This window comes from Amblyomma mixtum, unplaced genomic scaffold, assembly GCF_055824585.1.
Source record: "Amblyomma mixtum isolate Tamu unplaced genomic scaffold, ASM5582458v1 scaffold_27, whole genome shotgun sequence".
Classification (NCBI taxonomy): domain Eukaryota; kingdom Metazoa; phylum Arthropoda; class Arachnida; order Ixodida; family Ixodidae; genus Amblyomma; species Amblyomma mixtum.
Window position 1 is genome coordinate 141,678 of NW_028317724.1, and position 26,020 is coordinate 167,697.

The 26,020-nt window shown below is 45.9% G+C and overlaps 1 protein-coding gene across 3 annotated transcripts in view; it reads left to right on the top strand.

The window, feature by feature from the left end:
- Window positions 1-227: 227 nt before the first annotated feature.
- The window catches only part of LOC149324511 (ubiquitin conjugation factor E4 B-like), a 118,422-nt gene continuing 92,629 nt past the window's right edge, over window positions 228-26,020 (top strand). The window contains exons 1-3 of one of the 3 annotated variants that reach the window (XM_089565466.1): window positions 228-537; window positions 19,852-19,976; window positions 25,402-25,532. In XM_089565466.1, coding sequence (XP_089421592.1) covers window positions 514-537; window positions 19,852-19,976; window positions 25,402-25,532 — 280 coding nt within the window. In that variant the 5' untranslated portion in view covers window positions 228-513. The remainder of the gene's footprint in view (window positions 538-19,851; window positions 19,977-25,401; window positions 25,533-26,020) is intronic. The other 2 variants (XM_089565464.1, XM_089565465.1) reach the window with 2 other exon arrangements.

A 26,020-nucleotide genomic window follows, 5' to 3' on the forward strand; every position in this document is an offset into this window, starting at 1 on the left:
TGTAGGAAAAAAAAAAGGTTCTAATAGTTTTATGGATTGCAAGAACTGCAGTGCCGGTGGTACCGGTGGCGCTACACTGGCACGGACTTTTGTCAACTAGTGCAGAAAGTGCAGCCAAATCGAGGAGCGTGCAATTATGCACCCTAAGAGCTGCGCATGCGCAGGAAAACTGGGGGGGGGGGGGGGGGCGCGCACTAGGGCGGATGTGAGATCATCAGGTGATGAAAGCCTCTCCCACCTCTCCCGTTTGGAGCGTGTTTGGCAGGTTTCTGTACCTCATCATCATCACCATCATCAAACCGAACAGTTGCGGCTAGTTGCAGTCGTAGGGCCGTAGCCAGCAGCGGGAGCGCCTCTGGCGCTTTGTTTCGCTACGTGCTACGTACCGAAGTGGGTTCCCCGAGTTGCGTACTCTTGGTGCGGTCATCGTGAGCAAGTGGACGAAGTGACGAGAAATGCTTGGCCTCGCAGCTCGGTCTCTACTGTAGCAGTGCCCGCCTCAGACTCGACAGCATGAGCGAGCTGTCGCCGGACGAGGTAAGCAGTGATAGCACTCGGCGGGCTTGCAAGTCATCGCCGCCGAGCAACCCCGCGTGACTGGAGAGGTTGTTACCCCGGAGGGTCTCCGCCGTGGGAGAAAACTCTGTTTGCTCCGCTTTGGCCAGTGCTGCTCTCTCGTAGCCCTGTCGATTCGCTCCCGCGCCAGCGTCCGAGTCATGCTTCGCTATTTGATACGAACGCTTTGGCGGATAGTGTGCTTCCGGGGTAGTAGTACCTGCTACCTTACCGCTAGGGTGCATCGGCCTGCTCATTGTGCTCGGCGATGTGCGCATCATGTTGCTCGAGGGGTGCTGCGAGCATTACAGTTAAAAGTTGCATTGTTTGTAGAGCACTGCGGCAGCTTGGTGCCACACATTTGGCTACAAGGGCCCTGGGCTTCTTTAATCTTTTTTCTAGGAACCGACAACAGATCGTTCGTGGAACAGTGTGTGATTTTTTTTGTGTGTGCACCACAAAAGTGGGTGTCCAAAGTTCCAAAAGTACGCCATAAAATATTTTAACAATTTTCCAGTCTGGGAAGACATCTGTTCTGATGAAATAAACTGTGATCGTGAGCACAATGGTGATATCATGCTGTTACAAGTACCATCATCAGCCTACGTACACCCACTGCATGGTAAAAACTTATATATCACCAAGTAACCCAGCCCTGTGACAGCTACAGCCACCACAAGCTTCCTAATCTCACCCACCCATATGATTTTCTGCTACCCTCTGCTGCGCTTATCTTTTCTTGGAATCCGCTCCGCTACTGTTAAGGACTATCGATTATCTTGCCTTGCCTTCACATTACATATGCCCTGCCCATGCCCATTTTTTTTTATTTCCAATTGATTATTAGCTCATGTTTGTTTCCTGACCCACTATTCTCTCTTCCTGTCTCATTGCATTGCACCTATCATTTTTCTTTCCGTAAGACAGAAGCGCGAATTGCTGTGCGAGTTGGCTATTCATGTTCTGTCAAAAACCATCTAAAACGAACACGCAGGACAAGAAAGCACGTGCACATGCGCACGCATGCACGCACACACACACACACACACTGTTGCCGGACTTAAAACTGATTTATTTATTGCACATTCAAGTACTTAAGGCCATTTTCTTGTGCGAGCGCACATGCAAATGAAAAAGGAAAACACAATCAAGTCTGGTTGTCATTCCATCTCTGATAAAAAGCACCACTTTTTCTCTGTGATAGTGACAGATGGGTCGCTTATGCCGGACCACATAATCTTTCCATAGCTTGCCATGTTGTCCTTACCTTAAGCTGAAACATTTTCGTTAGCCTCTGCCTTTCAGCCCCATAGGTGAGTACTGTTAAGATACAGCTGTTGTGAACATTCACATTCCTCTTGAGGGATAATGGTGAACTGCCATTCATGATCTGCGAGATCTTTCCATATGCGGTCCATCCCATTCTGATTCTTCTAGAGATTTCATTCCTGTGGGGAGCATCTGCAGTCACTACCTGCCCTCAGCTGATGTGTATTCCCTTGCCACTTCGAATGCTTTGCTGCTTATTGTAAACTGCGGTGTACGGACGACGGCTGCGTATTTCAAGATTGGCCAGATGAACGTTGTATAGGCTGTTAGCTTGATTTCAAGTGTGGACCGTTGCAGGGACCTTTTTAAAAAACCTTGTTTGCACATTACTTTCTATTGAATGTAAGTAACATGATGGTTCTGTTCAAGATCTGATCTGATTATGACGCCTAGATATCTGTAGGTTTCTGCAAAGGAAAAATGCTGCCTGTTGAAGGTTACAAGCCATTATCTGAACGTACAAACGTAGCGTTTAAACTTCACTCTCTTATACAAGCCATTCTCATGTCTTTTTTTTTTGTAATTTTCATCTGCCATGTTGAGCACCAATTCAGAACTTGGCCTCCTCCTACCCAGGGTGTCGAACCGGAACTGAACCGGAACCGGCAGCCACGACCAAATCTGTATTTTTGCCTGGAACCGAACTGAACCCTCATTTTTTTTTTTTGCCATCTTGGAACTGAATTCGAACTAAAACGATCAAAGCAACTCAATTAGGCTCACATTTTTTGCAACATACACACTTTTTATGTTTTTGTTTTGATACAGACTGAGATGTGGCAACGGGTAGATTTACCCACCAAAAGCTGTCTGTGCTAGACAGTGCAAAAATGGTGCCCAGTCTGTGTGACAGCAAAATTGAAGGAAGTCTCTTGTCTTGGAGGAAGCCTAAATGGTGCTTCCGTAATGTGTTTGGCAATTCTAAAGCTTTGTACACCAGATTGATGGGAAATCCTGAGCTTATCTGAGTGTTTGCATACAGTTTTGATTGATTTGTTGGCACTCGGTTAAGTGAGAATGGCTTACCTTTCCTTGTGTCATGTACCGTAAATGTGAGAGGCGCAACAATCCAGCCCAACGTTTACTTTTGGAGGCATCTTCGGGCAGTAGACGTGGCTGCTGATCCCAAGGTTCGATCCCGGCCGCCGGGGCTGCATTTCAGTGGTGATGTGGGCGCACATTGAGGAACCCATCTGGCCTGCATTATTAATCTGGGGTCCTCCACTGCAGCGTCCCTGACTCGTGTCACAGCGACATGTTAAATCCCAGAGATTATTACTGTTGATACAAAGTAAAGGGTTCATAATGTGACGCAGTTTTTTGTTCAGAATTCAAACTTTCTTTGTTGCACGTGACGGAAATAAGCAAGGAAAGGCGGGCTTGTGGCAGCGGTACAGATGCTTAAGAAAAAATAGATAGCAACTAAACAAAGGGAAAATTAATGCTGCTCCAATGGAATTTAAATGACGCTACTCTAAGTAAATGTTACTGCGATGAAATGACTTTGTGTGTTGTGGCCTCTGGCTCGTTGGCAAGCCTGCCTTACAGTTGTGACCCAGAGTTCCCTGTTGCGCCAGATCCGGTCGTCGTGTGTGTGCCTCGTCTCTTCGCTGTGCTCCGTCCTTTGACTTTTTTTTTTTTACATGAATATAAGCCAGAAATGCTGATCTGCTAGTCATTTTTATTTTATAACACACTGGGAGGTAATTTTAAGAGAGTGATGATACATGCAATGGCATGTACAGGTTAACTATTATTTGAATTACAAAGTGTACAGGTTGGGCTTAACAAAAAAACAAAAATAACACATGAGGTTACACCACGGAACTAAAAGACATTGTCACTGTGAATGTGATACAAATAAAATAATGTCACTGTAAACTTTACGAAGATGTTAATGTTGGAGCAGAGGTGATGTTATTTTTTAGCTTATTTGATTTATTGCAGAATCCTGCAGTGCCCAAAAGGCATTATTGCAGGCGTGGTGGGCAATGACAAATAACCTTTGCAGGATATCTGCAAGCTACTGCCTCAGAAAACGAAATATTTGATTAAGAAATTCCAAACCATGAAGTCGGCTAGCCCTACAAACAGAACAAAACTGGCAGAGCTATCAAAGTTGATAAATAAGTACAAAGTAGCTGACATAAGGATGTTTATTGTGGAGAGAAGCGAGCATGCTCTAAAGAGCGGAGGTGGTCTAAAAGCAGCGAAGAGAAAACTGGGCATAGGTAAAAACCAGATGCATGCGATAAGAGACAAAGAGGGAAATGTCCTTAGCAATATGGTGAGATAGTGAAAGTAGCCAAAGAGTTTTACACAAATCTATACAGTAGCGATTGCAATCAGAACGTTAATGAGAAAGGCAGTAGCGCACAGCAATGCGTCATCCAGTCAGTAGCGAAGGAGGAAGTACAGAAAGTCTTAGGAGCAGTGCAGAAGGAAAAAGCCTCAGGTAGCAGCAGATCGGTTGAAGGATGGAGGGGAGATTGGGCTAGAAAAACTGGCCACCGTGTATACGCAATGCCTTGTGACCTCGAGCGTACCTGGAGCTTCGAAAAACTCTAAGATTATCTTAATTCATGAAAAAGGACTTGAAAAATTAAGACATATCAGCTTACTGTCCATTGCCTACAAGGTATTTACTAAGGTAATCATTAATAGTCAGAGCAACCTTAGACTTAAGTCAACCAAAGATCAGGCAGGCTTTCGTAAAGGATATTCCACAATAGATCATATTCGCCTTATCAATCAGGTGATAGAGAAATGCATAGAATACAACCATATAGCCTTCTTTGGTTATGAGAAAGCATTTGGCTCGGTGGAAACATTCAGGCATTGCTGAATCAGTGTGTAGAAGAACGTTATGTGAATATCCTAGAAGATATCTATAGCATCTGCATAGCTACCGTAGTCCTCCATAGAGTCGGCAATAAAATTCCAATAAGGAAAGGTGTCATTCAGGGAGACATGATCTCGCCAGTGTTATCAACCCCTGTTCAGGGGAGGTATTCTGAGGCCTGAATTGGGAACAGTTGGGGGTAAGAGTTAACCAGAAGGAAGTCAAATAGAGCTAAACTTGCACGACTAAAATTACTTTACCAGTTACTCCACAATCAGCTTAACCTTGATAAAACTAGGTACCTGATGGCCCCAGAGACAAGACCTACACGTCACAGACATTCAGAAACATTAAAAGAGCACATATTTCGTACTGACTGCCTGAAATACTCCTTTTTTCCACTTAAAATAAGAGAATGGAACACCCTTGACCACTCCATTACCAGCAGCACATCACTAGATATCTTCACTCAGTTGGTAGAAAATTATCTTCACTCGTAAACAGGCTTCAATTCTGAGCCTTTGTTGGCAGCTTCCTTTTTATTGCCTTGCCGCCATTTTCTTACCAGTGCTTGTGTGTTTCTAATCTCGCATATATCCCACGCATTGAATATTTTATCTTGTCTTCAACTAACTGTACAATCCGACGATCCTATTCCTGTATCCCTTGACTTTTATGTATTGAACCTTAATTAAGCGCGACACTGTAATCGCTTTATATTGCCCTTCAGTCCTTTTTCTTGTTCACTCTTTGTGTCAATAATTCATTGACTTTGTTGTAGTTTCTACTTTGATGTGCCTCATTCTAAACACCCTTCCTGTTAAAATCCCCAGTGGATTGACAGTATCTCTAAATAAATAAATAATGGAGAGTACCTAAATAATCTCAGATTCACTGATGACATAGCCTTGCTGAGTCACTCAGGGCATGAATTGCAAAGCATGGGCAATGAGTTAGACAGGCGGAGCAGAACGGTAGGACTTAAAATTAACATGCAGTAAACCAAAGTAATGTTGAACAGTCTCGCAAGGGAACAGTAGTTCACAGTTGGTAGCCAGGTGCTGCAAGTGGTTAGGGAATACATCTACTTAGGGCAGGTTGTGAGCGCTGATCCAGATCATGAGAGATAAATAACTAGAAGAATAAGAATGGGGTGGAATTGCATAGGGCAAGTTCTCTCAGATCATGAATTGCAGTGTACCAATATCCCTCAAGAGAAAAGTATACAACAGCTGTATCCTACCGGTACTCACCTATGTGGCAGAAACCTGGAGGCTAGCAAAGAGAGTTCAGCATAAAGGGGTGCTGAAGCAAAATCTTAAAATTGAACAAAAACGCTGAAAATATATTCTCTGAATGTGATTACACTGAAATCTAGTTCGTTACTGCGCATATTTTTGAGCTGATGGTTTTATTTTCAATGTTTTATGAGTGCGCGCCAAGCCCTCCAGGCCGGTGCGAGGTCAAGAGCGTGACGTCATGACACCTGCGTCCGAAAGGCAATAGGACGGCGATTACGAAGTTGCATTCCCACGGCGACAAATATGACAGCGCCCTTCAATGCATGACGCCTCGCTTCGGACTGCATTGGTCATTGTTTCTGGTCTTTCACTTCGTCTCCTGTTGCCCATCAGAAAACGTACGAGGAATAAATTTGCTTTTTTTATTTATTTAGAGTGACGATTCTGTCCCCTTTAGGCTTAAGAGGGGCGTTGGTTTGTTGTTGACAACCATGGTTCCCCTTCTAACCACCAGATGGCGTCACTAGTCTAAAAATTGTCGCGCCTGTTTTAACGTAAGAATGTTAGAAATGGCGAAAGGCACGGAAAAAATAGCTGCATTTAGCGTACGTAAGCATGCATACGGTTGTGGTATGTAGACAGCATCGATTAACATCTTGACATATCTGTGTACGCTGTGGGCAGATGACAGACAGACGACGAGCGGCTGACACAAAACTAAAAACTAGAAAAGCCCCGAGTAGTGATGGCAGTCGTGCTCCTGCGGGAACGGTGGGCGCACGGGTGTTACGTCTAGTCGCAGCTTCCGCAGGTGGCCGCCAGGTGCAACGACACGGCAATAAATCGCGAAAAATCGTGCTATCCGCCTTTTTCATTAAAATACTTGTTGCATTTATCAGTTTCAGCAGTCAAGCTCTTGTTTACATGTAAAGGAGCAGCTCCAAAAGTTTGGTTTAGTATCCCTTTAAGTTAAGTACAACGCAGCAAGCTATGGAAAGAATAAAGATAGGTGCAGTGTTAAAAGACCAAAAGGGGGCAGAGTGGGTGAGGGAACAAACGCGAGTTAATGACGTCCTAGTCGAAATCAAGAGGAAGAAATGTGCTTGGGCAGGGCATGTAATACGCTGCTGGTCCTTGTTAAGGGTAACGGAATGGATTCCAAGAGAAGGCAAACGTAGCAGGGGGTGGCAGAAAGTTAGGTGGGCAGATGAGATTAAGCAGTTTGCGGGGACACAGTGGACGCAGCTGACAAAGAGCAGGGTTAATTGGAGACACATGGGAGAGGCCTTTGCCCTGCAGTGGGCGCAGTCAGGCTGATGATGATGACGTCCAACATTTTATTTGTCCCACTGGCGGTTAAGTTGTCTAGAAAAAAGGTGAGGTTCAAGCAGGTCTTTGCTATTGCTCAGCTTTCCAAAATAGATTCAGTACACTATTTGCAGCCTGAAATGGTTAGCTAAAGATCCCCACTGAGATGGTCTTTGAGAGACGTGACACTGGTTGAAAAGCTATAATTGTTAGACACAAATTTTGCAGCATTGTTTTGGATGCGTTCGAGCATATCAGATAAGTAAACTGAGGGCATGCATATTCAAGAAATGTTATGGATGTGAAAGACAGGAGTTGTTTGACATTGGACTGCATTTTATTGAAATTGCATTTTAAGAAATAAGCATTCTGTAGGCTTTGGATGCAATATACTCGCCTAGTCCACGTAAAGTTAAATGTGAAATAAATGCTGAGGTACTTTTGTTCAGAGATATTTTGCAGGGGAACATCATTTAATGAGCAATGGGTCTGTATTGGGAGACACTTTCGAGTGAACGAGATAAGTTGGCATTTTGTAGCGTTCAGAGGCATTTGCCATTTTGAGCACCAGCATCGTACGGAATCAGACTCTTGCTGAAGTTTTAACACATCTGAACTTTGCAGGTAAGGTCCTGAAGAATATCGTTGATATAAATTGGAAAAAGAAGAGGTACACCTGAGGAGACATTTACATAATTGGAATGGCAACCATTAATAAAAACACGCTGCATGCAGCCCTACAAATGGAGCCAGTAGATGGCAGTTGGATGCAGACTGAGACAACGTAACTTGCGCAATAATGGTACAGGTGGTACAGAATTAAAGGCTTCTTTAAAATCTAGAAATGCACAATATCGTTTGATAACCATGGTCAGAAGAAGAAAAATCAGAACATTACCTAACTCAAGATTTTTAGGGTTGAGAGATGAAGGACGAGGCTCCGCTCTCGGCCCGCAAAGAAGTGCTTGGCGTTCTTTGTTGCACCTTTTGTATGCATGCACGCACAGGAACAATACAGAAGGTAGCGCCCTCTGGTAGTTAGTTGTTTTTAGTACGGTTAGTAGTGCCACTGCATTCCTTTTTCCCCAGAAAGCGACATTGTCATCACAAATTCACCAATGCTACAAATTCAGTCTCTTTGGTGGGACGACCCGCTTTCCAGACCTCGTGGTCTTCACTGCGATGTTGGTTGCAGCGCCCAACTCTTCTTCAGCCGTTGAAGGCTGGTCCTGGAAGTTGCACCTGGCTTGATGGGCCCAAGGATCGCGACCCAGGAGTTGCCTGGCCAGATGAATCCGGAGACCCTTGAGGACATCGGAGCAGAATCCTTGTTCTCGAAAGGCACCAAATGCCACCGGTTGCGCCGTGTAACGCCCCTTGGCATCTCCACAATCTCCACATAGAGGGTGTTGGAAGCAAAGGTTCCTCCCCACAGAGTTCTGGTTGCGCAGCTCTTGCAAGACCCCTCGATGGCCCTAATCTGCCTTCCAATGTAATACCCCTGTCACACGGACACTTTCGATGCTCATTGAACTCGATCTGCATCGAGATTTTCGAGCACGCTCGAAACATCCGGTGCTACACGGGAATTTTCAATGCTCCTTGAGAAGTTTCCCTCATGTGTGTTAGGTGGCGCCAAATGTTTCTCCAACAGCCATAACAAGGTGATGTCCGGACACACTGTGCAGTCGGGGGCAGCGGCAGCCAAATCCGTAGCCAGACGTGCGACGCACCTCTGTGCCTCTGCTGTTGTGCGATGGAACCCGAGGGTCCGCAACGCCTCCGCGATTTCTGCGTAGACTACGGCGTTTCTCTTCTGGTGCCGCAAATTATCTAGGCGGTCTAGCCAGCAGTCGATGACAGCGGCTGTCTCGCGCTCGCTCCACCGTGTGCGCGTCGACGAGCAGGAGGACGCCATCTTTGTTGTTTACACTGACGGCGAAGCTTGGAGCGTGGTGCCGAGATTATATATAAATATGTTTGCATATAAGCAGGCATAGTGCCTGAAAATGTTCTGTCTTGCATTTTAATCAATTACAACAACAACAGTTGTAGTTTTGTTTTGTTAACTAGTGTTTGTTTTTATAGCTTCGTGAGAGCGAGAGTGCTTTCGATTGTGCTTGGAACCTCAAGCACTCTTGAGGGGCCGGCATCGAGTCAAGCAGCATCGAGCTCGATTGCGCTTGAAAGTGGCCGTGTGACAACCGTCGATCTGCATTGAGTTCGATGAGCATTGACTCAATGAGGATCGAAAGTGCCCGTGTGACAGGGGTATTAGGTCCCCATACCGGGTCACAGGCTCGTGCTTTGCAACGGTTCACGCCCTGGTGACCCTCATGAATTGAGTCCAAGATGTTTGGCTGTAATGCTGCAGGAACCAAGAGATGGCCTCCCTTGAAAAGCAGGCCATTGCATACAGTTAGTTCCCCAAGATACTTACTGTACTTGGTGATGTTTGTGGGAAGTTTAGTCTTGCCTGGCCTGCCGTGTTGGCAGTACTTCAGGAGACCAATGCACTCGCCATCTGTAGACCGGTGTTGGCAAACCTCCTCAAGGCTGACTGGTGCACCCTCATGAATGGATCCAACGAAGGCGCCCACATACACTTCCACTCTTCTGCTGCTGCTTCTGTTCTTGATGCCGCCACTGGAGCTTTTGAGAGAGTGTCCGCGGTTGCCAGTAGTTTCCCTGGAACATACAAAATCTTTTACTGGTACCTCATTAGCTTGATTCCAATCCGTTGCATTCTCGATGGCAAAAAGTCGACATCCATATCACCCAGCAAGGCTGTGAGGGGTTGGTGGTCAGTTTCCTGATGAAGTAAAAAACAGCGCAGCAACGACAGACAAGACAGAAGAAATAAGATGGACAAGCGTTGCTAACAACTGAGGTTTATTTGAAAAACACAGGTATTGATACCCTCCAAAAAAACAACCAGGACACATGCTTCTCCGCAAACACTTCTAATTATGGGAATCAAGATACTTGATCTCACAGTCATGAAGAAGCACCGAGGCAGTACTTACACATGTCTCACCATTCACATGGATGTGATGTGCCTCACACAGTTCCCTTGTTAATTTATCCCTATGCCTGCAAACAACTTTTGTCTCATAGAAAAGAGGTGTGCACATTTTCTTATCGGGGGAACCCGGGATATTATTCTGGGGGCAATCTCTGTTATGTAACGCAAGGTTGGACGATGGGGGACCTTTCAACGAGGTATTATGCTGACGTAGACGGATGTTCACACAATTTCCAGTTGGGCCGATGTATTTCTTGCTGCAAGAAAACTCAATGTCATAGACTACCCTTTCAGCACGTGGCATGAACTTATTTTGGTGTTTTGTCTTTGTTTTTTGTCTAGCCTTTGCTTTCCTATCTACTATGGCACTTATTTTGCCAAGTTTTTTGGGGGGCTGAGAGCACTTGAATGCCACATCTAGCGCTTACACTCTTTTATCTGTGTGACAGAGTATGAACATACGGTATAACCTCATGCCTCTTCATACCGGTCGGCTCTGATGGATGGCAATTCTTAAAAGACTTAAGTTTCCTCAGGATTTTATTGCACGCAGGCAAGATTATTTCTTCCGGAAAGGCCGCCGATTGCAATCTTCTAACCTGCTAACAAAAACTATTTGCTATTCCATGCACACAAGATTTTGAAAGTGCTGATCCTAAATATGCACCGGCTATTCCACATTTAACTAACTTTGAATGGGCGGATAACTTAGCAATGGCTTCTCTGAGCACTGCTGAAAAGACTAGCAGATGTGATCATGGCTCAGGACCAATCTTAAGCCCAAAAACTGTAGCTCGTTGTTTTCTGGGTCTTCGAACGTAAATTTTAAACCTTGCCCACAACTACCAAAGACTTGTCAAAATTTCTTCTACATGGCGCTTGAAATCTGTAGGCTCAACAAAAATTAAATAATCATCAACATACCCGAAGACCTGTTTTACGCATTCACCAAACTTCATTTTATCACCCTGTCAACAGGACACAGAAATATGGTACTTAGCACTGGTGCTACTTTCGGTCTTATGCACACCCCCGCTTTTTGAGCTAACAGTTTACCTTCCCGCTCAACAAGTCGATTGCAGGTAGAACGGCAAAAGTTCCAAAAACGACTCAACAGATATCTCGCAATGAGAAATAAGTCTCTCTTCATAATTGTCAATAGTTGTGGTTTTCTTAACACACTGCAGGAGCTTATCCTAACGTAGGGAATAAAACAAATCCTGCACATTGATGCTGAACATCTCACTGGAACCCAGATTACAGCGTTGCAAATACTCAACAGTGGCGACAGAATTTGAAACAAGAAACGGATCATCAATCACAAGAGTGCTTAGGTGTTGCGAATGTTGCCAGGTGTCCATGACGATACATCGGAAAGGAATTTTGGGTTTATGTGTTTTCGCAGAAAAGAAAATATCTAGACAACTTTTCTGCGAACTACTAACGGAACGCTGAAGCCCTACCAAGTTCATTTCCCCCAGTAACCGTATTGCCTCAGTCTTCAGTCTATTGTCGTTAATACGAACTTGCTTAAAGTTTCTTGCGATGGAGTTCGCTGCTCTTTCCCGAAACAGAATTTCTGGAACAACAACAAGATGCCGTTCTTTGTCAGATACCAGCAACCGTAAATCCTCTGATGAGAGGAAGTTCACGAGGGCTCAACCCCTTCGCAGACCCTCCAGCTGTCCCCTTCAGAGGTTTATAACACATTCCACCTCGGCTGTTCCTCCTTCCGTGCTTGGTGAGAAACACTCCTTCCAAGGCACAACATTTCTTCTTTTCCCAGGGATGGTTGGACACAGAATTTCGGGCCTTGCTTGAGAACCTTTTGGAACCTTTCCGGCACCTGCCTGTCGCCCAGCACCAGTAACTTGCCCTCAGAACACGCAGGTTTCGTCTTCACAGGTAGCCAAGGGCATGAAGAATGCCAGACGAATTCTGTGTGTTGCTTCGCTAGGTCACACCACTCACGAAAACGCCGCACTCGGTGTTTGTCCCTGCCGCCCAAAGGCAGTCCTTGTAGAACCGGTGCTGGTGCTATTATGCGGCATATTCGGCGACTGTGTCCTTTCGTCAGGACCAGAGTTCCTCGAAACATCTGCAACTCAACTGGGCAAATGGCACGTCTTGCATGCCAAGGAGCCAGGCGAGCTCAGTCACTGCAATTAGGGAAGCCAGGCCAGCCTGGTTGTCGAGAAGAGCAGTGTTAGGACAAAAAACAGAACTCAGAGTACCAGAAATAAACTGCAGGAGAACCGAAAACTGAGCAAGTTGGTGCATATTGAGAGAAATAAAAACAGCGCAGCGACGACAGTCAAGACAGAAGAAAGAACACAAGCGCTGTTTTTTACTTCTTTAATATGCACCAACTCGCTCAGTTTTCGGTTCTTCTGGTCAGTTTCCACGACAAAATGTAGGCCTCGAACATACTCACTGAAACACTTGACAGCCCAAGCAACCGCCGACACCTCTTTTTCTGACTGGCTGTATCGTTGCTTCGTTGGCGTGAGTGAGTGTGGCACATAAATCACGGGTCGTAGCTCACTGTTAGGCTGGCCATGTAGCAAAACAGCGCCCAGGCCAGAGGAGCTGAAATCTGCCGATATCACGGTTGGGTACTGTGGATGATAGTTAGCCGTACAAACGTTTGACAAGAGCATATCTTTAACTTTCTGGAATGTTTCCTGCTGGCTCAGTCTCCATGTCCACTCACTTCTCTTGCTCAGCAGTTCACGGGTGTAACCTCGGACAGATACGGTAGAAACCTTCCCACATGGTTAACCATTCGTAGAAGCCTTCGTACCCCACCGACATCGACTGTAGGTTCCATGCACTGGACGGCTGCAACCTTCTCTGGGTCAGGCGAGATACCGGCACTGCTGATAACTACACCGAGGTAATTGACGCTTGTGAACTTGTATTTTGACTTGTTGAGGGTCAGCCCAGCCTTTCTCAAGCGACTCAGGACTTCCAGCCGTCTGTCATGCTCTGCACAGTCTCTGCCGAAGATCGAAATGTCATCAATCATGTTTATGACACCGTCTTGGCCTTCCAGAATGTGCCTCTGAAAGTATTCCGGCGCTGACGTTATTCTTAAAGGCAACCTATGGAAGCAATAGTGACCAAATGGCTTAATAAAGGTCGTCAACTCTTGAGACTCTTCTGCTTCTGACTCTTCAGAAACACTTGCGCGTCAACAAGAAGTAACAAAACTTAGTCAACGTATGGCAAAATGTGACAGTTGCGCAGAACAACCTTGTGGAGCTTGGTAAGGTTGACGCAGATGCGGTAAGAGCCCGACGCCTTTGTTATAACGAGCATTCCTGCGCACCACAGTGTAGGTCTTGTTACCAGCCAAATTATGCCCTCAGCCTCGAGCTTGTCCAGTTCCGCCTTTACGACGCCTTGCAACGGGATGGGCGCCCTCATAGGTACTGGCAGCGAGTAAGAGACTGCATCTGGCTTCAGGCGAATGGTGTAAGCCTCACGGAGTACGCCCAAGCCACGAAGAAACAGCTGGTCCGACGCTGCGCCCCTGCGTTCTGTGTGGCCAACAGGGTTTGCATACTGGACACCACCAAGTTCCTCAATTGCAGGAAACCCCCGAAGCGGAATGGCCTGTGAGTGAATGACATACAGCTTTTGCCTTACTCGCTTGTTCTTCCACTCCAAGCAGGCGGCGAATGTCCAGAGCACGTCCAAAGGTTGCCCCGCTGGCCCTGTTAGCTCTCATCCGGTGCCTCGAGATGCGCTGGAATCCCAGAAAACATAGCAGGGACAACTGTTACTTCGGTGCCGCGGTCGACTTTAAAGCGGAGAGGAGTTCCGTCCACCTTGACATTTACAAACTTCACTCGGATGCCACCGCCCGAACCAACTGCACTCCGCTCAATTGGTGACAAATTCTTGCTCGAACGACAAACTGCTGTGAAGTGACCCTCTTTTCTGCACTTATTGCGACTTGCATGGCACACTGGGCATTCTGAGTGCGGTTGAGGAGAGCATCCGCAGAATCCATGCAGCGAGGGTGAACTTGTGACCGCGGTAGCATCATTTCGCATGTGCTGTGTTGGGCGTTTCCGCGCAACCTTTGCTGCATCAATGTTTGTCATGCATGGTTCCGTCATCGCTGCTGGCCCACACGCTGAAAGAAGCGCCTGTTCTTTTTCAGCATCTTCTGCCTGGCGGACTTGAATAAGAGCCTATTTGAGTGTAAGCTTTGTGTTGCAGCACAGCTTATCGGACAGCTTAGCATCGCGATGACCAACGTCTTGGGATAGCGCTGCTGAGCGCATATGGGCTATTTGATTCATGTGTCTTCATCACAGGCAGTGCACATCCAATGTTGATTATTTTTCTTCTAGTTCTAAGCACGGTCGCCTTTTTTCTGCTGGTTTAAGTCTAACGAGTGTGGCCATCGTAATGTAGAAAGTCTTGATCTTTGCAATGCATTGATTATTTAATATCTTCAATGGTCAAAGTAATTCACTAACAACACAAATGCATTTTGGTCAAAAACATTATTAAGGCTCTCTCAGCTAACATAAGCAGCCACTGAACACATATGGAGTGCATTGCTACAATGGCAGTATACCACTATGAACACTGGTACCCCACACTGAAAGCAGAACAAATGTTTCGGCTAAAAAAGTGCTGAACGTGAATGTTAATTGTTCTCTATCATATGCAGATATTCTGGTCCTGCAGCAAAGTCATTCATAAGAGTGGCCTGGAGACATTTCATAGATTGCAGAACAAAACTTGCTACATCTTCAAACACAGGATCATCATCATCATCATCATCAGCCTGACTATGCCCACTGGAGGGCAAAGGCCTCTCCCATGTCTCTCTGATTAGCACTTAATTAAAACTCTAGTCTGGGCGAGTTGGTTCATAGCTTGAAAGGAGTACGTACTTGCATTTTTACGCTTTGACATGCCTTTAGTTTTGGTTTTGATACTGCTTTGCTACGATATTTTTAATGTCACCTTTCCTCATTTATCACCTCATGATTCTTCTTTCCTTCTTGATAGCAGTGCCGGGGCTGTTGGAACTTTTGATGCAATCAGGCAGCACCTGTGGTGGCGGTATGCTGACGTGAAATGCGCATGCGACGGTTTTTATCGCTGTGTTTGACCGCTAGAGTATAAATGTGTAGCTCTCTATGAAAAAAACTAGTTGGAAGTTGTGCTTTGTACATAATCGTTTGTGTTTCCTTGTTTTTGTCCCGTCTTTCGCGCAAGTACGTACTCCTTTCAAGAAATGATTAGCACTGTTCTTCGCCAGTTGCGACCATCATGTTCCTGCGAATTTCCTTATCTCATCCGCCCACCTGACTTTCTGCCGCCTCTTGCTACGCTAGCCTTCTCTTGGAATCCACTCCGTTACCCTTAAGGACCAGCGGTTATCTTGCCTTCGCATTACATGCCCTGCCCAAGCACAATTCTTCCTCTTGATGTCGACTAGGATGTCATTAACCCGCGTTTGTTGCCTCACCCACTCCGCATGCTTCCGATCTCTTAGCATTACACCTATCATTTTCCTTTCCATTGCTCGCTCTGTTGTCCTTAACTTAAGCTGAACCCACTTTGTTGGCCTCCACGTTTCTGCCACATAGGTGAGTACCGGTAGGATACAGCTGTTGTATACTTTTCTCTTGAGGGATATTGGTAAACTGCCATTCATGACCTGAGAGAACCAGCCATATGCGCTCCACCCAATTCTTATCCTTCTAGCTATTTCCCTCTCATTTCATCAGCTATCACTACCTGCCCTAAACAGACATATTCCCTTACTACTTCCACCACCTCGCCACCAATTGTGAACTGCTGCTCTCTTGCGAGACTGTTGAACGTTACTTTGGCCTTCTGCATGTTAAATTTAGAACCTACCGTTCTGCTCTGCCTGTCGAACTCATTGATCATGATTTGATCAAAACTAAAGCATGCTTAACAGTGCTTTCGCCCGTCTTACTATATTCAGCCGGGTTGAACGACCGCAAATGTTTTTCCTGATAAGCTCGCCTCTTTCCAGAAAGGCGTTTAGATGGAATCTATTGATCAGTTAGGGTGTCCAATTTATTCTTGAGTATCTCCCAAAGGGAACTGCAGTCTAAAAGGCTGAAGAATGATTCATACGAAGAGGTTTGTTGTCTACCCATTTGAAATTCCCACTAAAAAGAGTCATTTTTCGAATGCCCTCCGTTTGAACGAAGGTTGACTCGCAGCCAGCTGTTATTAATGTAGAGTGGTCAACAAGTAGAAAGGCACCTCCATCGTGCAAGTGTCGGTCTCTGTGGTATGCACCATGACCAGTTCACTATTGAGGAATACCTGAAAGAGTTGTTACGCGAGGAGATTATGCCTGTGCTGATCAGCGTATCCAGATGCGAAAGATATGATTTCTCAATTTCTTAATGCCCCTTAATTAGTTGATTACAAGAACTTTAATTGCAAACAACAATTTCTTTGTGCCAGAGAAGAACGTTTAACCATCTTTAGAAGTTCTCATGAATGTGTTATAAATAAAATATTTAGCTCTTCTTTTTATCTGTCCTAGTTTAGTTTTTGTGAAGGGGATAGCAGCATAATCTGATATGAGCAACACAAGGGACTTGTAAGCCACAGGGTGCATAGAAGGGGAAGAAAACTTAATTTCTAATCAACTTAACTTATCTTAACTTAATCATCTTAACAAAACTTAACTTTTAATCAGGTTATCAAGTTCTTGCATGCATATTCACGACAAGGCTTTTCAGCTTGTTCTATTCACATAAAAGATTTGTTGTTCCCTCTCCCGAAAGAAATTTCTGTCTTGTGTAGAAGAATCCACTGACTGCTGTGGTGCCGTAACATTTCAGAATGCTCCAGGCGTGAGTAATGGCGACTTCCTTGAGCTCCTGACTTTTTATCTTGACTTGACGTATTCTACTTGGCAAGAATCTATTTGCCTGCAAGCGAATGTCTCATCTGTAGCTCTGCTTTTAAGCGACATTTATCTCGCCCACCATGACCGGCTTCTTGACAAGCAACAAGAAGGCACAGGTGTTGACAATTTTTTAGTTTTTAGGACATGTACAGTTTCTGACGCAGAGGCCTCGTTCTCGAAAGTTGTGTCGATCTTTTCTAAGTGCCTTGACCCGCTTGTCTGAACACATGAATAGCCTTCTGAAGGAACTTTACCGTTCTTAGACCTGTCCTTGTGCCTCTCTGGGGGGACCGTGTGTGCTGGCGCTACGAGCCAAGGAGCCTCTCACGCCATACCGGTCTGCGCATTCGAAACTTGTGAAGCATGGTATAGCCAAGCTATGTTTCCGCAATGCCCTGGAGAAATTGTGCCATCCCGCAGTGGTACACAGCTTTCAGAATCAAGTAGAGCACTTAGAAGCAGCAGGATACCTGACTTGCCTGTTAGCATCCGTTTCGGAGAACCTGTTAAAAGACACCTTGACCTCAGTCCTCAACTGAACTTTAAAAAGAAGAAACAAAGAAAGGTCGCGGTTATCCCCTATGTACATAAGATTTCTCACAATCTCAAGAAGGTGGGCTCATGTGCAAATGTTAATCTAGTTTTTTCTGCGCCCGATAAGCTGCCTAAGTTTGGACACTTGGTGAACTCTGGCAACACAAGCAAGGGGGGGGGGCTGCGCCAAGAAGCACAAGGACAGATTTGTAGAGTGCACTGACAATGTAGTGTGCAGGCTTCCACTTTCCTGTGGCGAGCACTACGGGGGCCAAACAGGTAGATGGCTCAATGGCCGATTCCAACAACACAAGAACAAAGTAGAAAACAATGTTTCCGGTCATCTGGGCATTCACTGCAGGGGCTGCACAGAAGAAAGAAAGAAGGAAAAGAAAGAACCATGTTTCACACATTTTTTGAACCAGTGTGAAATCTTGACCAATAGCCACGCTAAGATTACCAGAGAAATCGCAGAGGCCTATGAAATTCAAAATCTCCAAAACCAGTGCGTAAGCACTGCAACAATTGCTGTGCGTGAAAAAGAAATGTGTTTTCTGGGCCACCGATGAGGAAATGCTCACAGCTTGCCATGTGCCACTGTTGCCTCGTGCAGAGTTCCGTTCGTGCCTCTTGTGTCATTTTACGTGTGTGTTCTCTTCCTTTTTTTTTTTGAGACTCTCCGCCACTGTATCTTAAAGAGAGGCAGAGCCTCAACAAACGCTAGTTGTAAGTTGAGCGCTGTGTCTGGGTCTCTTCCCGTCCTCGTCGTATGCGCTGCACCGATAACATTTTAGAGAAAACTTAATAGCATTTGCAGTTGCATGAATAATATCAGTGCTGCAGTTAAGATCCATAGCCCCAAATACTTACAGCTACTAACTTCAGAAAGGAAAGTGTTGTGAATGAATACTGTAGTCGAATTGAAAGGTTTCTTTTTATTTGTTGTTAATGCATCAGCACTATTCCGATGGGTGTGTCCATTGTTTGTTCCTCTGGGCTGTTCTGGGGCACTGGACACTATTCGTCGTCTTCTACGGGGCACTAATGTGGTGGTCCTTCTCTCTTTTGCCTCCGTAGTTTCAATGTCTCCCTGGAAATCCACAAGCTCTTAATTTTGGGTTTCTTAACAATGTTCGGCACAGAATGCATACAACAATTCACAACATGCTTAGACCGATGCCAAAGAATATGTATACTATAATAGTGCTGTTGACGAAGTCATCAAAATGAAAAGAAAGTGCATCTATTGTTCACATGTCATCTGCTCTCAATAAGTTAGACAGTTTTCCAGATTTCATTTGTAGAGGCAGAAGATGCATGAAGCCCTACAGTACGGTGATTGGAAATTCCAGGGACTATATGACACTGTGCTTTGGGAACAGTGTCTCCTCTAACAAAAAAAGAATCGATTTAGACGTACTCTGGACCCTTGTATGCTCTACAACTACTTGCGAAAGGTCAAAATTGAAGGCGATATCCAAGAGTGCAGCAGCTGCATTGGTTTAGTAAAACAAGCTTTTGGGCAAGTTGGTTACTTTCTGTCCACATAACTGCTGCGTAAAAAAAGGCGAGCACAAAGGAAGAAAACACCTACGACACGAAGAAACACTGCACTCAACAACTAATTCTATTTCGCCAGCAATGGGAAATATAATGGTTCCCCCGCGAATGCGCGCGCAGGAAAGTACACGTGCCACCATCGACAAAAAAACTATCACACCGTGAGACACATCTTATCGTGTGGCAGAGAAAAGGTTACATTCTGCTTTGTAGAAATGAATAGAAGTATCACTTATGCAAAAATCGCCCTTTTTCTTTATATGGTACGCTTCCACTAGTTCACGTGCAGTTTGATCTTTGCTTTTTCCCATATTTCCCATTGCTGACGAAATAAAATCAGTTGTGAGTGCAGCGTGTGTCCGTTCCGTAGGTGTTTCTTCCTTTGTGCTCGTCATTTCTTACGCTGCAGTTATGTGGAAGCTGCATTGCACTCGCTGTGCAATGTAGAGGACCAGTGCACAGACTTGGCATTGCTGCAACGGTTGTGGGTGTGGTGGCCAACAGAAGATGGGCGGCCTCTCTGTTTCAGCTGCGGAGACGGCGCCTGGCACGGCTCGCCTCGACTGAGCCCTGCCCGCCGGAGGGGGGAGCAGCCGCCATGGAGACCGAGGAGCAGCAGGAGGAGGAGGGGAGCGGTCGCCGCCTGCATCACAGGTGCTGTGCTCACCCAAACCACCGTTACCCGAGGAGAGGAGGAGGCTGTGGAAAGGGTTTCTTAGCTTTCACATCGCTGTGGGGTCTACAGAGTCTGAAACTGATGCTGGAGAGCTGTGGCACAAAGCCATTGAAAAATGTGCACGTGACCTCTTATCAGCCGCTCATTCACTGATGGAACCGACAGGGGACTTTGTTGGTTCTCTTCTGCCTGGTAAGAAAACTGGCGCTGCGATCGCTGAGAACACTGGCAATTGGGGAAATGGTTTCTGGCCTGACTACTGTCTGGCTGCAGATGACATGGATTGAGCGGTAGGAATATGGCTCCCTTGTGTGGCAAAGTCCTAAAAGTGCGGTGTTTTTGTCACTATGCATGAAATATGTGAGAAAACATCATCATCAGCCCAACTGTGCAGGATACATCCTTGGCCTGTTGTGGGCACGTTATTGTCCTTGCTTGACTTCCCTTTGCACTGCCCAAAGTTTGAGGTCTATGGATGCTGTTGCTGAAGAAATTAAAAGTGGTATTCGACGCAACAGGTCTTTCAGAGAGAAAATAAACTACCTAAAAAAGATCAAAGCAGAGAACAGAGGACAAAGGCTGGACTAACATCTGGATTCTTATTGAGTGCAGACCGCTGGGTAATCAATAAAGAATTCAGATGTTAGTCCAGCCTTTCTCCTGTGTTGGTCTCTCCTTTTGTGTTCGTCTTTTTTGGCTGGTGTATTTCTTCTTTGATATGCCATACCAACTGACCCACCATTCTGCCCTGGTCAAGAGCTCTTTGTTCCACTCAAGGAGTGGTTTTCGTTGTTCTCTCGCTCTTCACAATACATCAGACAGCCACGCAGAGATTGTGCCAGTAAATATTTTGCAATCAGAATTTTCTTTCTCTCATGCTGTTTCAGTTTCAACAGACCAATGACTGCTGTGACGTAAAAGACTTGTGGAAGTCACGTGAGGCTTGTGAAAACTGCGATATGCTCGTCGCTTTCTTCATTTTAATTCACATCAACTGTTATGCAAGCCTGCCCCAGAGTTGGAATGACAAAAAATGAATAAGCAGTAACTCTATTGCCACGTATTGTGACGGCACTCGAGGCACTGAGGAAGGCAGTTAAAGAAGGCTTCTGAAAAAACTTTACTGAGCTGACCTGCGCCCTAAATGAACTGAATGACTTGGTAGCAGTGAAAACAACAAGCTCGCTCGGCGATGTCGAACCGAATGCCGGCCGCTCTCGGCCGTGCTCAATTAAAGCTGATGGCGAACTTTGGAGAAACGGCGTGCACGGTTACCACAACAGTCTGGAACAACGTAGAAGCAGCTCTGCCTGGATGCGATCAGTTGAGATAAATCTGGTCGCTTTGTGTTGGCATCACCCACAAAGCGATATAAAGCCGCGTGCTGGCAGCTTTGAAGAATGATCAAACAAACAGTACAAAGATCGCAGCGTTTGCGTGCCTCATGCGACTCCATATCGTCTATGACGTCACAGCCATCGTTAACCCTTTCAGGCCCTGTGATTGGAGTCGCCAACCCGCCGCGGTGGCTGAGTGGTTATGGCGCTCAGCTGCGGACCCGAAAGACGCGGGTTCGATCCCGGCCGCGGCGGTTGAATTTCTTTGGGGGAGAAATTCTAGAAGCCCATGTACTGTGAAATGTCAGTGCACGTTAAAGAACCCCAGGTGGTCGACATTTCCGGAGCCCTCCACTACAGCGTCCCTCATAGCCTGAGTTGCTTTGGGACGTTGAAACCGCCATGATTCAAACCTGTTCACCTCTTCCAACCCACTCTTGTAATAACCCCTTTGGGGCTGACAGTATGCTGAAAATAAATAAATAAATTTCTGCATCAAGAAATATAGTTTATTAGTCTTCCTGCGGAGAATTCATGGGGTTGATGTTCTACAGGGATGTGCAGAATTTTGCACAAAGTGTCATTCATAATTGATTAAAATAGCAAAAATCTGAATGCCAAGAATTGGCATGTAAACTCCCAAAGGATCACGGTATCTGTTTCGCCGGTGCACATTACGCTTGAAATTAAGAAAAAAAGAAATGGATGTTATTACTAGTGGCTGTCTGCTACCTTGCTCACTGTTTCGTGAAATAGTATTCACTGTGGTGAGAAGGAGTAACGGGCAGCACGCACCGAGAAGCAGCTGTGTACAAAATTTTTTACCAAGAGGAACCCCAGGTGGCCGAATTGGTCTGGAGCCCTCCATTACGGCGTTCGTCATAGTTGCTTTGGCGCATTAGACCGAAATCCAGCTGGAGAAAGACAGTGAAATGGGACGTGGTCTAGTATTTTGCATGGTAGTTGTACGGAGAGTGCTTGCTGCCCGATTTGTTGAGTGGAATTGCCTTGCCAACCTTCGATATAAGGGCAGGTATCCGGTCTGCAGTGATGGCTGAAAAGTCTTTGTGAACACAGTATGTGAATAACATGTTTACGCAAAAGGCGTACTGGCGCTAAAAAACGAAGACAACACACACAGCAGGACAGGACTGGCACCATCGCTAAAAAACGAAGACAACACACACAACAGGACAGGACTGGCGCCATTACATCAAGGAGAGGAGCGATATCTGCATAAGCAAGCCATCTGTGTCATTGTCAGAAGAAGAGATTAGGTTTCTGAGTGGGTCTCTTGCAGCGTTATAATCATTGCTTTGGTCCGTTTGGCACGTCTATCTTTGTTAAATCACCCCTTGTATCTGGTTTGTCTGTATCTTTTTGCATGCAGTGTGGTTCTTAAGTGGTTTTTTCTGTGAATAAACTCAGTTGGAAGTAAAAACCTTTTGCGTAAACATGTCATGCTACAACTAACTAGCTCAAATCAAAGTATTGCTGGTATGTGAATGAATCTTTGTATTGTGAAGAAATTTCACTAAGTCGCAACCAGGGGCAGAGGAAGTCTGTGATTTGGCTAAGCACTACTCTAGATCATTCATAGTGGGGAGGGTAGTTGGGAATCATTTGTAAGCATTCTTGAGGGCAGATGCATATTCACAGGGTAGTTAATTTCTAAGCCTCACTTGAAGACAGTGTGGCTTTTATGTTGGCAATATATCTGTTGCCTATATATTTGGAAATAGGTGAGCGCCAAAAAAAGACGAACACAGGGCGAGAGAATGACGACAGGACACAGAAGAGCACTACCAACGACTGCTTTTATTTTTTGCTCCGGGGGACATGTTTTAAAGGCTTGCCACATCATTCGCGCACAACCAGGGGGCGTCAACACTTTTTCACATCAAATGTTTTGATGCATCACTCGCTAATCTTGAGTTGTTGAGTAACCTTGAGTAATCAGGAAAACAGTTTGCAGTTAAACCTCATTATAACAAACACGGATACAGCGAATTATCGGATATAACGAAGTGAAAGAAAAGTTTGGTTGGACATGCTTTATTTCTATGGGAGTTCTATCTGTATAACAAAACGAACAATTCAAAATTCGACACTGTATCGGTTATAACGAAGCAGTTTTGTATTCACAGGGCTCAAAATGCGCAAACAAGCAGGAAAAAATTTCAAAACACGCTAAATTCTGATCTTTTGAATCGCCCACACCTAAAATGTGTTTGAATCACCTGCACTTCTGCACGCCATGCCATCTAGGGAGAGCGAATGAATCTAGCATCAACGGCTGCCTAGCATGTGACTGACACGTGATCGAACCAACGCCCGGGCTCCCCGGCCGCCCTGCCGCCACGATTGCCGACTCGCGCTCTATCTCTATGATCTCTGCAGTTCATTCTGTAGACGCCGTCGCGGAACGCGTCGTAACATACAGCAGTTTCGCTTGAAACAAAGATAAAGATATTCAGGGCGATTGACAGCGGGCGCAAGGAAAAGTCATTGCCGCGGACTTCGGTGTTGCGCCCGGTTGCGCCTAGCACTAACCATCTTGAGCGCAAGGCAGAAGGTTGCAGACGTCTACTCTGCAGGAGCCATGAAAAATGACAGCAAGAGTGTTAGGCTTTGTCACCGCCAGGATGTTGAAGATGCTTTGTTTGCATGGTTCAAGGAAGTTATAGCGCGTAACCTGCCTGTGTCTGCCGTCCTTCAAATGAAGGCGAGAAGTCTGACTTGCGTCTGAGGCCACAATGACTTTCATGCAAGCAGTGGCTAGCTGCAGCGATTTAATTACTGCCATCGGATTGTTTGCCGCGTTTTGTCTGGCGAAGAAGCAGCCGTTGGCGCTGAGAACTGTGAGAAGTAGGCAGAAAGCTTCCGCATGCAACTACTGGAAGGCAAGCGGACAATTTCTGCGAGACGACATGGTGTCAACTGGCGGTTCCAGACGTTCCGTTCGAGGAATTCATCTGTGCACGTGACAACTTGGCTGTGGCGCCCGAACTGACCGACCAAGAAATTGTTGATCAGGTGGTTTCTACAGATGATGCTGCAAACAGCGATGCATGTGAAAATGGCAAAGTGCGATCTCTCAGCAGTGCCGAGGCCGCTGACATGGCCAGGAAGTTGAGGGGGTACCTCGGGAACCTACCTGTGGCCAAATCAGCTGACACCAGGAAAGCGCTGCTCTGTGTTGATTTCGTCGAGAAATTTAACCTGTCAAGTAGTGTGAAGTTCTGCCAAACGAAGATTACGTCATTTTTTATATAAATTAGTTTTTACGCCTGGCCAGCATCCCGATTTGTGGGTTCGCTCTTGCTTTCCAGTACGAAATGCAAGGCGAGGTTTGACATGCTTATCCACGCATTAAATTCGAAAATAGTGAATTTTTTCAACCCTGTGCTGCCCATCCTAAAGTGCCCTTTACTTGGGTTTATTAACAGACCTTTCCTGCAGGAGTTTGAGTGCATATTTTTATAACGAATATTGGATATAACGAACGAATTTCCGCGCAAAATGCGACTTCGTTATAACGAGGTTGGACTGTATTGACCATAGTTTCAGACCCAACCTCCAAACATTATTTCAAGAAGATGTTGCTGCTCTTTGGGCAGTGATGGAGGAGGGAGGATACAGCTTTGATGGCCAACCTGAGAGATGGTTTGTGTGGTATTTGTGGGGAGATTTCGGATCAGTGGCAGCATCACTGATGAATGTTCAGCATGCAGGTGTGAGCCTGGCCAGGTTTAGATGCTGCTGCAAATAAAGCCCAGTGTGGAGATTGAGTGGCGCCGACAAAGCCAGCCTGCTCATTCTGTGCACTGGCACCCGACAGTGCACAGTCTGCTGCCCAACAAGTTGGCTGGCAACATGGGCGATGCTCCCGTGAGGAGGTGTCAGCTGACATGCAGAGTGGCCACTCCTGTGCATGCGCACCGGGACCTGGAGGTGCAGAGTGGCCTTGCGAATGTCTCATTCTGGTTCAAGTCAGGGTTGCGCTCCCGTCTTGTGTTGTGGCCCAAAGAAACAGCCCCGACTCCGTCTTCTTCTGCTGCTGCAGTGGTGTGGAGAAGATGGAGACGGACGAGGAGGCGGTGGCGGCTGCGGTGGTGCCCCCTCTCCTTCCCCTCCCCTCCCGGGGGGCCTGCCTGCTGAGACTGCTGGGGGGACCATGCGAGCTGGCATCCCCAGGTGAGCACACCACCATTGAAACTTTGAGCATACGAATCTCTCATGCGGCCTTCCCTAGAATATGTTCCGTAGTGTGGTCTCCTCGGCAGAAGATTCTTTCAACGGAAATAGAAAAGGTTCAAAGACGTGCAGCGAGATTTATTTGTTCAAAATACAGGAAAACAGATTCGGTAACACAGATGTTAAACACATGCAGTCTAGAAACATTAGAAAGAAGACGTAAAAAGCAGAGATTAAAAATACTTTACCAAATCATTCACGGAGAAATTAACATCAATAAAGAAAAATATCTGCAGCCTCCAGGTAGACTGAGCTCCTGCCTTAATCATCACAAAGCGATTCGGCCATACTTGACCCAAACTAACATCTTTCGCTGCTCATTCTTTCCGGATGCTATCGAGCACTGGAATAAACTGCCCGCTCACGTTGCTTAGTCTGCAGGTGTAGCGGCATTCCTGAATGCACTTGGTGTTTTCGTCTAGGCATCG